Source organism: Muscardinus avellanarius (assembly GCF_963383645.1).
Source record: "Muscardinus avellanarius genome assembly, chromosome: 17".
NCBI lineage: Eukaryota > Metazoa > Chordata > Mammalia > Rodentia > Gliridae > Muscardinus > Muscardinus avellanarius.
In genome coordinates this window covers 42,048,760-42,064,332 of record NC_137803.1, presented here as the reverse complement: position 1 = coordinate 42,064,332, position 15,573 = coordinate 42,048,760, and the positions used below count along the sequence as shown (strand labels likewise).

The following is a 15,573-nucleotide window of genomic DNA, read 5'->3' as shown; positions in this document are numbered from 1 at the left end:
AAAAAGGGCTGGGGAGGTGGATATACTGGGTTCAATCCCCAGTATATCTCTCTCACACACACACACACACAATAAATAAATTTTGATGTGTATATTAAACCTAGGCCTGAGGGTTAATTTGTGAACTAGAAACCGTCGAAACTTTCAAACACTATTATGACAAAGCCCAAAATATAAAACAGGTAGTTTAAAAAATAGCATGTGCTTTTCTTAAATCAGGAGGGATTAACAGAGCCAGGTTACTCCTTAAAAAATGGGATATAAAGACAGCAAACACATTTTTAAGTTAGACTTAAATAACCAAATGACGTAACCTAGGCTTGTTATTTTTTTACCCTTTCTTAGAATAAATTCTTTACTAGATTGAATGTTGAGATCCTGAGGGTTCCTTGAGATACTTTGGGAAATAAGTTTATAATGTCCATTTTGCATTAAATATAGTTATAAAATTTCACTTCAGATTTTAAAACCAAGCTTGTAAGGTTTCACAATCACTTTTAACACAGAAATTTGTTTATTAAACCAAACAAAACAGAGAAAATTATACCAGCCCTCAATTTTTTAGATTTTGATTTAAATAAGCAAACTCTAAATCCACACCTTAAAAGATGTTTGTGCATCTATGTATTTCCAAAATACTCATATTTCAATAGGATTTTCACATTATATTCACCAACAGTATCACAAAAAGTTATTTTTTTGTTTTTGTTTATGTAACTGTAAGGAACAGTAATTCTAGAAACACTAGAAGAAAAAAGCATAGCAATGTCCACAGTTACAAGAAAAAGTGCACATTACTTGGTCACAATCACAGTCATTACTTGAAAAACTATATGTAACAAGTAGGTAAGAAATATCACTGATGCCTTCAACTCATTGTCAAAAACTGAATGACATAAATTTTACATAAAATAAGGCAAATTCAGGAATGCACAAAGAATCTGTAATCCAACCAAAGCTAAACAACTGAAGAAACGAATTGTACAGGAAGCATGAACTAAAGTACTTCTCCTTAAATATATTTTTTTTAAAAATAGGCTTGCATCAGGGCACAAAGAAAACACCACACATGTGTATCCGATACTAGAAAGGAAGAAAGAAGGGGCAGTGTGGGGAAGAGGAGCGAACAGTTCATTGTTAAGTTGCAGCTGCAGCCACTGAGAGTTCTTTATTTTTAGCTAAAAGTGTAAATTATACAAATCATATCAGGAGACATAACAGTCTTTTTGGAAACTATTTCTGAAAGAGAAAAATGAAAAGAAAACCTACACACAAGAGTGCAAATTTTCAGATTGTCACTTGCAACCTCAACATTCAGTCATGTACATCCAAATGCTGCTGGAGGGATGCTTGTAAGACAGCAGCGGCAATCGAGAGAGGAGTTCTAAAGAAGCCAGAGTGTGTGTCCCTTTTAATGCATCTTTTTCAATATTAAAAAAAATCTTGCGATGAAAACTGCTATGGTAAAGCTGCAGGGTGGAGTGAATTTTTTGGGTTCAGCACAAGTGCAGAAATGCAGGCTTCTTTTAGAAGTCGCTCCTGATGTGACGGCTTAAAGAACGTAGGCAAGGGGTTTTCCAGCATCAGGTGTTACTTTTGTAGAAAGAATTTGGAAAGAGGAGAAGGCAGAGGGATGTGGAAAAGGTACTTACAGTAGTTTCTCAAAACGGGTTTCTTTAGGACTTATGAAAAAGTTACCAAAGTAAAAATGACAATTTTGAATGAAAAACAAGTTTTCCTTTTATAAAAATTACATATATTTTTAAAATACAAGATCCTTTTCATTGTTGTTATATCCCGTAGCAACAAGAAATTTGGCTTTTTGTTATTTTGCCAGATACTTCAGATTTCAGTCCAATGAGTCAGTAGCAAATTCCACTAATATTTCAGATAGATCTTGAACTATTTTTTTTATACCACAAGCTTCTTCTGTGTTTTCCTTGAATTAAAAATATGCAGCCTTTTTTTGTCCGAGATAATTATGTTGACACATTAAAACAAGGAGCAATAGGCTGGACACATTTTAGTATCTCAAGTACTTCAGAGGCCAAAGTTCCTTTGAAGCACAGTACCACGTCACTCTGTGGGTCAAGGATAATGTGGCATAATGGAAGTGTTTCTCTTAAAAGATTGTGCAGTGAGACCAGAAGTGTCTCTGCTGGGAAATCAAAATGTCATTAGTGGAAACTGCAAATTTAGAATTCAGTGAATACGGTCATCATTTGATTCAGTTCTGTTGCAAAATGAGATTTTCCAGTTCATCTGCAGAACGCAATAAAAACGCAGCTGATTCTCGATATCCTGCTACAAGCTGCCTCACGGCATTGATTTCAGTCGGGCTCAGCTGAGGTCTGGAGCTTGAACTGCTGGAGGATCCCGAGCTAGTCGCCAACTGCCTCTTCATGCTGAGATCAGTGGGTCCTAGGGAAAAAAATCAGAAAATTAGACGTGAATAACACTCATGCTAGCACGCAATAAATTGCTGACAGATTACTTCACTCGTTCTTTCCTGAGAAACTAGTGATATATTTAATCAGGTGCATCTGCTCTCAGATAAAGATCAACATGATGTTATACCAGCGGCTGGGAAATTATTTTTAGATGCCTTTTGTGCAGACACTGCCCATCACCTTTTATTACAGAGAGAGGGAGAGGGGGAGGGGGAGGGGGAGGGGGGAGGGGAGGAGAGGGGGAGGGAATTCTTTGAACATGTGATCTTCCAAAAGTTAAATTTTGAATCTATCTTCCACATATTGTAGAAGTGTCTTCATTATTAGCATAAAATGAGAATTATGAATTAATTTGGTGCATTAATTACACATCTTAGATCCCACCAATTCAGAATTTGGAAAGCATCCTACAATGTGATACAAATGGCTGGAGTGTAAACTCAGAAAGAAAGAAAGTAGCTTATTTAGGTGGAGAGGGATAACTTTTAAATGGCACAATAAAGAGGTGGCCACTTTTTTCACTGCAGGTTTTTTTTTTCCATCAGGTTGATTCGTATTGAAAATGTGAACATATTAGGTTGAAAACTGCTTTTGACGTGAGATAAATAGATGGTTAGTGCAAAGAATACCATAGAGATACTAGACATTTGTAATATTGCTGTGTATATTGTTAAAGCTACTTCTCTTTCTCCATACATATATATGTATATTACTATTATTATTACATTTTATTATTATTACATATTTAAACAAAATCTGAAAGTTATGCTTTTGGGTATCATCTGAAAAATAAAATTATTTTAAAATATTTAATTCAAGCTGGGCATGGTGTCGCACACTTGTAATCCCAGCATTCAGGAGGCTGAGACCTGGAGGATCGCGGTTTGCGGACAGCCTCAATTACTTAGTGAGGCCCTCTGCAACTCAGTGACACCCTGTTTCAAAATAAAGAATAAAAATAGGGCAGGGGGTGTAGCTCGGAGGTCAAATGCCCCTGGGTTCCATCCCCGGCCCCACAAAAATAAATAAATAAATAAAATATTTAAATCAGACATTTGCATTGAGAAGATACTTCACATGAACTATTCTTAGGTTATTAAGATTCTTAGCTTTAATTCAGCATTTGCTATCAAATTTGCAATGTTAAACTTAAAATCTTTGAATAAAATATCACTAAGCGCATAACTAAAGTCATGCTTCTAAACTGTGATGATTCAATAGCTTGAACAGGTTTTTAATAGTTCTTTTTTTCATAAATACATTTAACATTTCAGGTAATGGTATTCATTTTGTGAACAAAAACAAGAATTTTTTTTTTTTTTTACTAATTATTCTTGAGGCATTATGAAGACAGGTCAGGAAAATTCCCTCCACCCTTTACCCTGAAGGAGGCAGACTTCCCATAAGAAGGAAATAGCTTCACTTGGAATGTAATTAGAAAAAAAAGAGAAGACTTGCACGTAGGGACTCTGACCTTTGAGATAAACCCATTTCCACTTTTCGGGGTGGTCTTTCAAAGCTTTGATTTTCTGGCAGTACTCAGTTAATTTGTTCTGATGTTTACTAAATCATGCTACCGACAGGCCAGGCCAGGAATAGCATGAGGATGTTACACTTATGGAAAGGAATTACTGCACTTGTGTGCAAGCAAGTAACTGTTAACTGTCTATCCTACTTGGAAAGTTCTGAGTGGATTAAATAGAAAACAACACATTACAACAGGGGTTCAGGCCTTTGAATGGATCTATTTTATTTTATTTTAAATTTTTAAATTTATGGGTGTGTTGTAGTCAGACTTCATTATGAGGTACAGGATGGTAGCGGCATACATGAATGGATTTTAAATTTTATCCATCAGTACACATCTCTCTGAAAGCAAATGGAAAGGATTTTCTTCCCAGCTATGCAGATGACTAGAGCTGAATTGCTACTATGATGACTTCATTAGCAGGTGTAACATTCTGTGATGATTTAGCTACCAAGTCAAGTTGCTGAAGGTATCCTGAACTGGAATTGAGAAAAAAGAAAATGAGGCCAGGGCTCCAGTTCTTTTGGGGAAGGTAGAGACTCATTTCATTCTAATATTGCAGTTTAAGGATCACTTCCCATCACTGATGGCTTCCAGTTTCTTTCAGATGTTTATTAGCATAAGCAAACTTTAGACAGCTCAGTAATCTCTAAGTTCTCTGGAAGAAAGTTGGGTTCATTATCTTGGTTTCCTCTAGAATCTATAGGGTCAAAATTGAGCATAAAAATTAAAGCTAAAAAGAAATCATTTTTGCTAGTGTGTTTATTATTCAATTCTCTAGTGTTATGGATTTGAGTAAGGAAGCAAAAAAATATATTCAGAAATAGGCAAAATATTGAACTCGTGACCACTCAAACCCTCCCTGATTGTCACTAGCATTCAGTTCTGCCTCATTGAGTTCACATCATACTTGAATGATTTGACTTAACTTAAAACAACAATGTTGTATAAATAGGAGCCATATCAAGTATGAAGTAAAATTATAAATTTTATCAAATAGCTGGATTTAATGAAGTCCAGAAAAGTATTTTTTGAGACAAGACCACTGAGAAAAATGCTATTGAACAAAGATGATGCCACAAAAAATGCTTCAAGAGAAAATGATTTCAGTATCAGAGTTAAGACAAAGATTCACCAAACTTGATAAGGCTACACTTATGTACCTTCATTAAATACCTAGATTTTGCCAGGTGTGGTGGCCACGCTTGTAATCCCCGCGCTTGGGAGGCGGAGACAGGAGGATCGCGCAGGTTCGTAGTCAGCCTCGCTGGCTTAAGAGACCCTGTTTCCAAATAATATAAAATAGGTCTGGGAGTGTAGCCCGGTGATAGAAGGGCTTCCAGGAATCCCAGTGCCACCAAAAAAAAAAAAAAAAAAAAAAAAGGTCTGGGAGTGTAGCCTGGAGGTAGAAGGCCCCTGAGTTCCATCCCCAGTACCACAAATAAATAAATAAACAAACAAACAAATAAATAAATAAATAAATATTTAAAAATACCTATATTTTCTTTAGTACTGGGGATTAATCCCAGAAGCATCTTTACCTTTGATCTACATACCCAGCCCTATTTTAATTTTTTATTTTGTAGTAGGTTCCGACTACATTTCTGAGGCTGTCCTGAAGCCTAAGATTCTCTTGGACAGCCTAATAAGTACTGGGATTACAGGCGTGTGCCACCACACTCAGCTGAAGTGCCTAAATTTTATACCAAAGTCTTGTGGAACTACTTCTTATAGTCATTCTGAAAAGCTGGGTAAGAGACAAAAGATTTTTTTTTTAAAGAATGCAAAAAATTTTACCACCAAGTTATCAAACTTGTGCCAAAGAAGTCAGGATATATACACTCTGTTACAGTTTGAGAAACTGTCCCCAGGGATTTTTGTTAGACACCTGGGAATAATTTCCCAAAAACTCCCCAAAGAAACAAAAAAACAGAAAAGCAGTGGGTTCTTGTCCTGAGCTAAGGGTAAATACACATTAGCTCAGACTCTTGCTGAAGATTTAAAGAAGTTTATTAAAAAGATAGAAATACAGAAGATAGTTACAGCCCCATGCCAGAATGGCATGGGGGGCTGGTTCAAATGAATGCCCCACCAAAGATACAACACGTGGACTGGACACTTTATACCCATGACCTCCATCTTGTTTACATAATTCTGACATAGTAAATGTCCCTGTAAGGTTCCTCCCCCACCAAGGTGTCTCCTTTCATAAAGGTCGACCCCTTCCTCCCATCCTAGCTAGATTATGCAATTATTATGTAAACCTGCCTTTAGAATCAGGATCTGGAAATCCTAGTTCCCCTCTCCTATAGACTTGCTAATCACCTTTAGCTGATTAATTTAAATTGGAGTAGTTGGCTGCTTTTTTGGCAGAACGCAAGTTCTTTCACCAATTTTTGAAATATAATAATCAGAGCTTTCTCAAATCTTCCTAGGCCATTCCCAATACTGGTACACAATCTATGTACTTAACTGAAAGTGATGAAACTGATGAATACAAGTATTATGATTTCAATGGCATATGAAAGAATCAAATATTTACCACAATTTTTCTGTACTAGACTAACATGTTAATGAGTTGTATTTATATTTGCAAGTGTGTTTGCACCATTATTTGCATTGTTTGCCTTTCTAATATTCTTTTTTTTTCTTTTATTGAACATGGTCTCACTAAATTTCACATGGCTTCACTATGTTGCTGAGGCTGTCCTTGGACCTATGATCCTCCTTTCTCAGCCTTCAAAGTACTGTGACCACAGGCCTGTGCCGCCAGGACCAACTTTTAATATTTTTCTTGATGGTTGGATTATAGGGCATTATAAAAGGAATTGGGCTGCTTTCCCTGTTGTTTTTTTCTCTTTCAGAATTGTATGCCTAAAATTAATATTATCGAGTCCTTGAAGTTTTGGTAAAACCCATTAGTAAAACAATCAGGGTCTGATTTTTTTTTTCTTTTGTGGTACTAGGGGTGTAACCCAGAGGCTTTTCCATGTCTGGGCTATACTCCCAGTCCTATTTTATACTTTGTTTGGAAACAGGGTCTCACTAAGTTGCTGAGAGCTTCACTCAGTAGCTGAGGCTGGCTTCAAACCTGTGCCATCCTCCTGTCTCAGCCTCCCAAGCACTGGGATTACAAGTGTGTGCCGCCATGCCCGACTTAGGAGCTGATATTTTTAATGAATAGATTTTTATAATGGTGATAGAATCATTTGCAATATCTATAACTAAAGTCAATATTGCCAAATATACCTAATATAAAACAGTATACTTGGAATATACTACCATGAAGATAATATTTTACTACAAAATTTTCCTTAATTTATTTATTTTATTACCTTGTGCTTTTGATGTTTCTTGACAGATGTCTTAAAGTCCTTTAAAAATGCTACTTTGATTTTTGATGTATTTTCAATTGTTTCTTTGTTTTCTATTTACTTAATTTTTTCACTTATATTCTTTTCTTAATATTTCCCTCTTCTATATCTAATTGAATTAAATTACTATCTCAAACAAAAAATCATAAGGATATAAATGTTAATTACCTTGATTTGATCATTCCATAGTATATTTAAATATTATATTGTATTTATATTTGTATAAGAGTTGAACATTAAAATTAAATTTTTCCAAAAATGATTAGCTCATTCATTTTATATTTTTTGAGTGTGCCAAAAGAGTAATTTAGCTTCATTCCATAAATTTAATGTGTAGCATTTTTACTTTCATTGCTATGGTTATTTCTGAACATAATGCCCACAGATGTTAGTGATCTTCAGTCATTGTCATTTGCTCAGAGGGATAATAGCTGAAATAATATGTATTATTAAATTATGATTTTACCCAAACCAAATATTTTTCCTTACATCCACTGGTTTCTGGAAGAAGTCTTTGGCTATGACTGCAAATGTGTCCATTTCTCTTAATTTTGTAACTTTTATTATTTATTTTGAGGAATATCTGGGGGACACATGATATATAGGCAATTGTTTTGTTTTGTTTTTGTTTTTGATTTTTGTTTTTGTTTTTTGGTGATACTGGGGTTCCTGAAAACCCTTCTACCTCCGGGCTACACTCCCAGACCTATTTTGTATACTTTTTTATGTGGAAACAGGGTCTCTTAAGCTAGTATGGCTGGCTTCAAACCGGTGGGATCCTCCTGTCTCCACCTCCCAAGCATGGGGATTACAAAGGTGGGGTGCGTCACCACGCCTGGCTTAGGCAATTGTTAATTTCTGATGGGCCATTTCCTTCATTCTAAGATAATGACTGATTTTTGGAAACTGGGGATTAAGTACAGGGACATTGTACCTCTGAGCGATACCCAGCCATTTTTATTTTTTATTTTGAATCGGTGTTTAGCTAGGTTGCTTAGAGTCTTGCTATGTTACTGAGGCTGATCTTAAAGCTGCCATCCTCTTATCTAAGCCTCCCAGTTACTGGAATTACTGATGAGTGCCACCATGCCCAGCAAAATGAACCTTTAATGCTCCGAAACTTTTGTCATAAAGCCAATGATTGAGTTATTAATAATATACACACGAGCACTAATTTTCTTTTGATATTTCTGTAAGATTGTGTTTTATGTGGGGTCTTTGAATATGAAGTCTGGTTCCACTCCATCCTCAGAGGACTTTCCCCTGGGTATTTTCCCTTGAGAAAATGTCAGATGTTGCACTTCAGTGGGAAGTATATGTCTCCTCTGTTGTCTATGTTCAACTGAAGTCACTCAGTCCATTTATTTAGGTCTAACTACAACCCGAAAAGATTATGATTCCAAGTATTAACTTCTCCCAACATCTTTAAATTTACCTTTCTCTAATAAATGCGGATTAATCAATATCAGGTAACCAAGGATTAGGCTTTTAAAAAAGAAAAGTCCAAATTGTTAAGATACATTTTTATAGATAGTTAAGAAAACAAAAGAGCAAAATATCTATTACTTTTAGGCCAAATAGTTATTTAAGACATTTAGGAAGGAAAGAAAAGCATGATTGCACCCCAGACTCCTCAAAGTGTAAGTCATCTTTTTAGTAGTACTGAACCTCAAGCATAGACAGCAGCCAGACACGGCAGCACACACCTCTAATTTTAGTACTTGGGAGGTAAAGCAGGAGGATTTCTGGTTTGAGGCCAGCCTCAATAAATTAGGGAGATGCTGTTTCACAACAGCAACAAAAAGTGCAGGGGGTTAGCTCAGAAGTCAAATGTCCCAGGTTCAACCCCCAATTCAATTCTCAGAACTACAACAGCAAAAAACAACAACAACAACAAAACAGTTAGCATTTCTTGAGTAAAATATATTTCTGTTTTTAATATACTCTCAGATGATTTGAAATCAATTTTGACTGCTCACTTTAATGTTTAATTTTAGTGAGGACTGTAAATATCAGTCTCCTACAAAAAATGCCATGATTATTCAGAAACAAATTTAGTCTTTAAGTAGTTCAAAACATAAATATCCTGGACTGTCTTTAAAATTCTAAAATTTAAAATAAATTTAAAAATAAAACTTTTTTAACAAATGAGGAATTATATTTCTCCTCCATCTCTCCCCATATTTTGTCTGTTCCGAATATTGTTTTAATTCATTTGTATTTATTTCATTTTTTCTAAACTAATCTTGTCAAAAGAAGACCAAAGGGGAAAATTACACTTGAACATTTTACATTTTTGTTCATATCTACAGTCAATTTTCTGAGTAGTTGTTTTCAATACTTGCCTTCTTAATCCTTCCTGAATGAGTTCAGCGTGTGACCTTTCCACATAAATTTCCAATTTAGTATTTTGTAGAGACCTGACTAGTCATTATGATAAACTGTAGAATAATTGGACTGTGAGTCATCTTCCCCAAAGTCTTTGCAATTTGCGAGAAAAAGACTCATAGTATGCTTCGGCTTCTAGCCTATTTGTGGTTTGTGGGAAACTATACAGACAATGCCAGGAATGGGAGTGTGTGAGAGAGAGAAACTTGTAACTTTATTTAAATTAAATTATAACTTCATTTGAATTACACATAGACTGCATGAGTGCATAATAATCCATTGTGTTATGTGTTTATATATTATTTATATACACTTAAGTAACAGAACACAATCTCTAAAACCAGAAATGAACCAATGTGTCCATTTTTCAAAGAGCTCATGAGGTCAAAACTTTCACAACTGTTAAGATCATCTCTAACCTTCTCTGGCTACTGTTAAAGTCTTAAATTTTCAAAGCATTTATTTCAAGGATTAGTAACAAGTGTCATTAGAAAGGTGGATGGTAAGATGAAAATGTCCAGGATGCTCTCAAGAAAGAGGAGACCTTGTGTTATTCCTTCACACTTTTATTTTGTGTTATTTTCATGGGAACAAAAGTTGATAAGCCACAATTTGTAAGCATCAGTTATAAATCATATCTGTATATGTGTATGCAATCAATCTCTTCCCAGAAATATTTGGAGATACTTTATAAGTAAAATCAAAGCTCTACTTGTATTACAGCACTGTGTCAGCTTATCAAAATAGAAAACTGAAATGGAATTATATAAATGATCAAATAAATGTGATGTCATTCTTAGCTAGGAAATTGTCCTTGCCTTCATTTCCAAGCTATAATAAGGAATTAAAGAATTATATTGAATTCTAAACATTTATTTAACATTAATAGGGATCTCAGAGAAAAAGAATTATATATATATATATATATACATATATATAGTATGTATATACATGTACATATATAATTACTATAGATATGTGTACACACACACACACACACACACACACACACACACACACACATGACCTGATGAAATCAGCGTTTTAATTAAGAGACCCAGTAAAGAAGATTGCTCTCCCTAATGTGGGTAGACACACACACACACACGCACGCATGCACACACACACACACACACACACACACACACGGGATGTGTATATATGTGTGTGTGTGTGTATAAAATAGGATATTGGCCCCTGCAGTTTATGGAGGCTGAGATCTCAAGATCTTCTTCAGCAAGCTGGAGACGCAGGAAAGCCAATGGTGTTGCTGCAGTCTGAGTCCACAGGCATGAGAACCAGAAGAGCTGGTAGTGGTACTTGCAATTGCAATGCTGGCAGGCTCAGAGCGCTAACAGCATTGATGTTTCAAGTGTGAGTCTGGAAGCAGGACAAGACTCATGTTTTAGCTCAAGCAGTTTCAGACGGGAGAAATTCCCTCTTCTTCAGCTGATTTTTCTCTTTGGGTCTTCAGGGAACTGGATAATGCCATCTACTCGAGGGAGGGCGATCTGCTTCACTCCCTCTCCTCACTCAAATGTTGACTCTAAACAGAAACACCCTCGTGGACATATCCAAAATAATAATTAGTGAAATGTGTGGGCATTCCCTGGCTCAGTAAAACTGATAGAAAATTTCCACTATGTTTTTTACTCTTTATTTTGAAACAGGGTCTCAGAGTTGCAAAGGACATCACTAAGTAGCTGAGGCTGTCCTCGAACTGCAATCCTCCTGTCTCTGTCTCCCAAATGCTGGGATTACAAGTATGAGCCACCACACTTAGCTTCTAAGTCTCTTTTAACATTTTAAGGTTATTATCTAATTATGTTCACTCAAAGGTAGATATGGACATAAGGATGAAATAGGAGTGTCATTTTCTTCTCTATGCTTAATGCCCTTATAAATTATTTTAAATTCCTAGATATTGACTGTACACATACTTATCCCACAGTGATTAGATTTGATATTTTGTTCCAGAATGACTTAAAATTTTAGGCAAGCTATTACTATAACAGAAACACTGATGGCTCATGAGGTAAAATACATGTTAGTTACTAAAGGTTAACACCTCTAGAATTGTGATTATTAATTAATAATTAAATTCATAAATACTATTGTATTATAATACAATATTATAGAAATATTGTAAAACTTCATCACTAACTCAGCTTAATCATTAATATATTGAAAAATATTTCCTATGAAAAGTCCTTTAAACTATGGTAAATCTGTACATTTTTATCACTGGCTGTCTTGAAGCACAAAATTAGAGAATTTTCTTTTTTCATAATTTTCCAATTTTCCCATCACTATTAATAATCTTACAAATGTATAGTTATGTAGAATATGTCATTCTTATTCATGTATTTTAAATTTCCTTTCAGGGTTCACTTTAAGTAGTAATAGTTATGAAAATCATGTTATAGAATATATTTGTAGTGTCCCATAAATATTCTTATATTTACATGTTATACATTAATGGAATAAATCACTCATGCAATTTATTAGTTTCACTTATATTAACATTCTCAGAGATCATTCTGTCTTTTCTTTTCTTTTTTTTTTTTGCCAAAAGAAGCCCATAAGATTTTAATCAACACATCTTTTACCAAGATGCTCACATGATGACAGCCAAGGTCATTTTAAGGCTGGCTCTGCCTTGCGGGGCGGGGGGGGGGTAGGGTAAATAGATTTTGCTCCTTGTTCTGGAGCATCTTTTTTGCCCTCAGAGGCTAATAAATTAAGGTTAAAAAAAAAAAGGAAAACAAACATCAACTTCCTGAAAGAGTAAGTGATAAAGGTCTGGAAATAATAGGCTATTATTAAATTGATGCATTAAACTGAAATCAAAAGAAAAAGCCGGGTGTGGTGGCACATGCTTGTAATCTCTTCACTTGGGAGACTGAGACAGGAGGATCACGCAGGTTCGAAGCCAGCCTCAGTTACTTAGTGAGGCTCTCAGCAACTTAGTGAGACTCTGTTTCCAAATAAAATGTAAGTCTGGGAGTGTAGCCTGGAGGTAGAAGACCCCTGGGTTTTACCCCCCATACCACACACAAAAAAAGAAAAAATGTTAAATGAAATTCAATAGGCAAGGCTTTTCTGTATGCTTAAAAATAATATCTACATTCAATTTATAACTTTCCAAAACTATACAGAAAACCAGGACTTGTGAAATACAGAATATTTATGCTGAGTGTTTCCTTTTATCTCATTTTTTGGAGGTAAAAGTAGAGATTTAAGAAACATACAATTTTAAGAAGTCATATTCAAAGGTAGAGTGTGTTTGCCTGCCTTCTCTTACTGATTTATCAAGTATTTACATGGTTTCATCAGACATCAAGAGACTTAAAAGTTAAGCACATCATTTTTATAGATGTAGACAAAATATTTTCTTGCATGTTAATAAAGAGAGAGTTGATGGATTTCCACTAAGTTTCATGTTCTTCTCCGCGTTTCTTATCCTTAAGTGGCTTATTAAGGAAATTAACATTTTACAAGAAATGGAAAACGTTATGGGAGTGGCCATGGTTGGTCAGAGTTATAGAAGAATGGCCTACAGGGGCCAAGGATGTGAAAGAGGTAAGGATATTATAAATTGTGTCTGCTCTGAAGGGACTCAATAAAAATAAACAGGGTAGGAACTCCCTTACAATTATGGAAAAACTGTGGTCATGAATGTTTTTAGGAACTAGATGCTTAGAAAAAATACCGTACAATAATGTTCCAAAGGACAAGAAAGAGAGAGTAATCAACTGTGAGTAATGGAAGCCAGAAAAACGTTGTGCATGGAGGCGCACACCTGTAATCCCAGTACCTGGGAGGTTGGGACAGGAGGTCTCAGGTTTGTTGCTAACACCAGCAGCTTGCTAGGCCTTGCTTCAATTACAAAACAAAAGGTCTGCGGGTGTAGCTCCAAGAATCCACCTTCCAGTACAAAAAATAATGAATAAATAAAAGAAAGAAGGAAGACTAGAAAACAAGTCCCTGAATTCCAGTGAATGTGCTGTGTGTGTGTGTGTGTGTGTGTGTGTGTGTGTGTGTGTGTGTGTGTGTATTACTGGGGCTTAAATCTAGGGGCATTATACCTGTGAGCTACACCACCAGCCCTACTCTATTTTTTATTTTATTTTAAAACAGAGTCATTAATTTTCAGAGGGCCTTGCTAAGTTGCTGAGACTAGCAATGAGTCTGAAACCCTCCTGTCTCAGCCTCTCTCTCAGTACTGGGATCAAAGCACTCGCTACAATCCCTGGCAGACATGCTACTCATATCAAATCAGAACATTCAAAAGGATTATATTACCAAAAGTAATTTGTTTCTCCTCGTGGTCACTTAGATAATGGTGAGAATGTCAGTCATCACACACTTGATTTTTGAAATAATTGTTAAATTGCATTTGAGTGAGTAGACCATATAGCAACATAGGGAGCAGAACGCCAGCCTCTGCAATTTAGTAAAGATAATCAGCAATTTAGCAAGATCCCGTTTCAAAAATAAATAAGTAAATAAATAAATATATAAAATATGGCTGGGTTGTAGCTTAGAAGTAAAATCCCTCTGTGTTGTTCCATCCCCAGTACCAAGAAAGAAAGAAAGAAGAAAGAAAAAGAGAGAGAAAGGACAAAGTTTGCACCAGCTCTAGCACGGCACGTAGATGAAAGGAGGAATTTCAGAAACAGCATTTGCTTATCACTCAAGAGCCAAATGCCATTTATAATCACCTCCTGCACTGAAATCACAAAACGGAGTATTAGCTGTCATTTTAATCATGTTTAAATCGGAAAATTTTAACATGAGAGCAAAACATGAGGCAATCTGTGATGACGACATTGGTGCCGTGATTTAAGCAGATAGACCCGAGATCTGCAGCCTTGGGAGATGAGCAGCCTGGTGCCCACCTCTGGGAGGCACCTGAGCCAGGAAAGGGGGATGTGGACAACGCCTAATTCAGTTTCATTACAGAAAGTAATATTTCTGACTCCCTAGAAAAGCTGAGAATGCTGAACTCAGCCCATTCCTGAGTGGCAGAAGGCTGGAAGACCAGTGAAATTTAATAGGTATGTTCAAACACATCCCTTGAGGATGTGTCAGGGGTCAAAGTGGAGTGAGGAAGCAAAGCCACCCATTCCAAACATAAGGTGCTCATGTCCCCTAAGATCATGCCACCTAAACTGTCCCTGAAGAGTTCACCAGTTTGTCAAGACAGAGATCCCAAAATATGCATGAGGTCTTCTTTTCATTCCTTCTCTTCAGTGAGTAGGCATAGCATAGAATTATCAAGAGAATCTTTTTTTTTTTTTTTTTTCTTTTTTTGGTAGTACTGGGGATGGAACCCAGGGGCATTATATCTCCAAGCAACACCCACAGCCCTATTTTTTATTCTTTATTTTGAGACAAAGTTTCCCTGAGTTGCAAAGGGCCTCACTAAGTAGCTGAGGCTGTCCACTAACTGGATCCTCTGGTCTCATCCTCCCAAATGCTGGGATTACCAGTGTGCTCCACCATCCCTGGCCTCAAGAGAGGCTTAAGAGAATGCAGAGTTCCATGTTAGTGTGCAGGGAAGGATGGGCTTTATGAAGCTGCTGTGAGAAGTGCCAGATCAGTGTGGGACTTAGAGCCAGTTACATGTGCTGGGCAGGCCAGGGACGGCACAGGGTCGCTCACCCCCTTTTTCAGAGCCCTTCTCGGAGGTTGTCTGACCTACAGCAGCCCCCGTGGGAGATGTAGAGGCTAGTGAGCAACTGAAAGATGCTCCTTTTGATTGTGCTGACAATTCCTATAATTTTCTTATAATTTTTCAGCCAATGATTAACATGGTTTTTAGTTATTA

The 15,573-nt window shown here is 36.2% G+C and overlaps 1 protein-coding gene across 6 annotated transcripts in view; it reads right to left on the bottom strand.

Annotated features, from left to right (window-relative positions):
- Positions 1 to 2,227: 2,227 nt before the first annotated feature.
- NOL4 (nucleolar protein 4) overlaps positions 2,228 to 15,573 on the bottom strand; it is a gene marked incomplete at both ends in the record, with an annotated part of 335,519 nt that continues 322,173 nt past the window's right edge. For all 6 annotated transcript variants that reach the window (XM_080714434.1, XM_080714433.1, XM_080714435.1 and 3 more), the window contains one exon: positions 2,228 to 2,421. In XM_080714434.1, coding sequence (XP_080570560.1) covers positions 2,228 to 2,421 — 194 coding nt within the window. The remainder of the gene's footprint in view (positions 2,422 to 15,573) is intronic.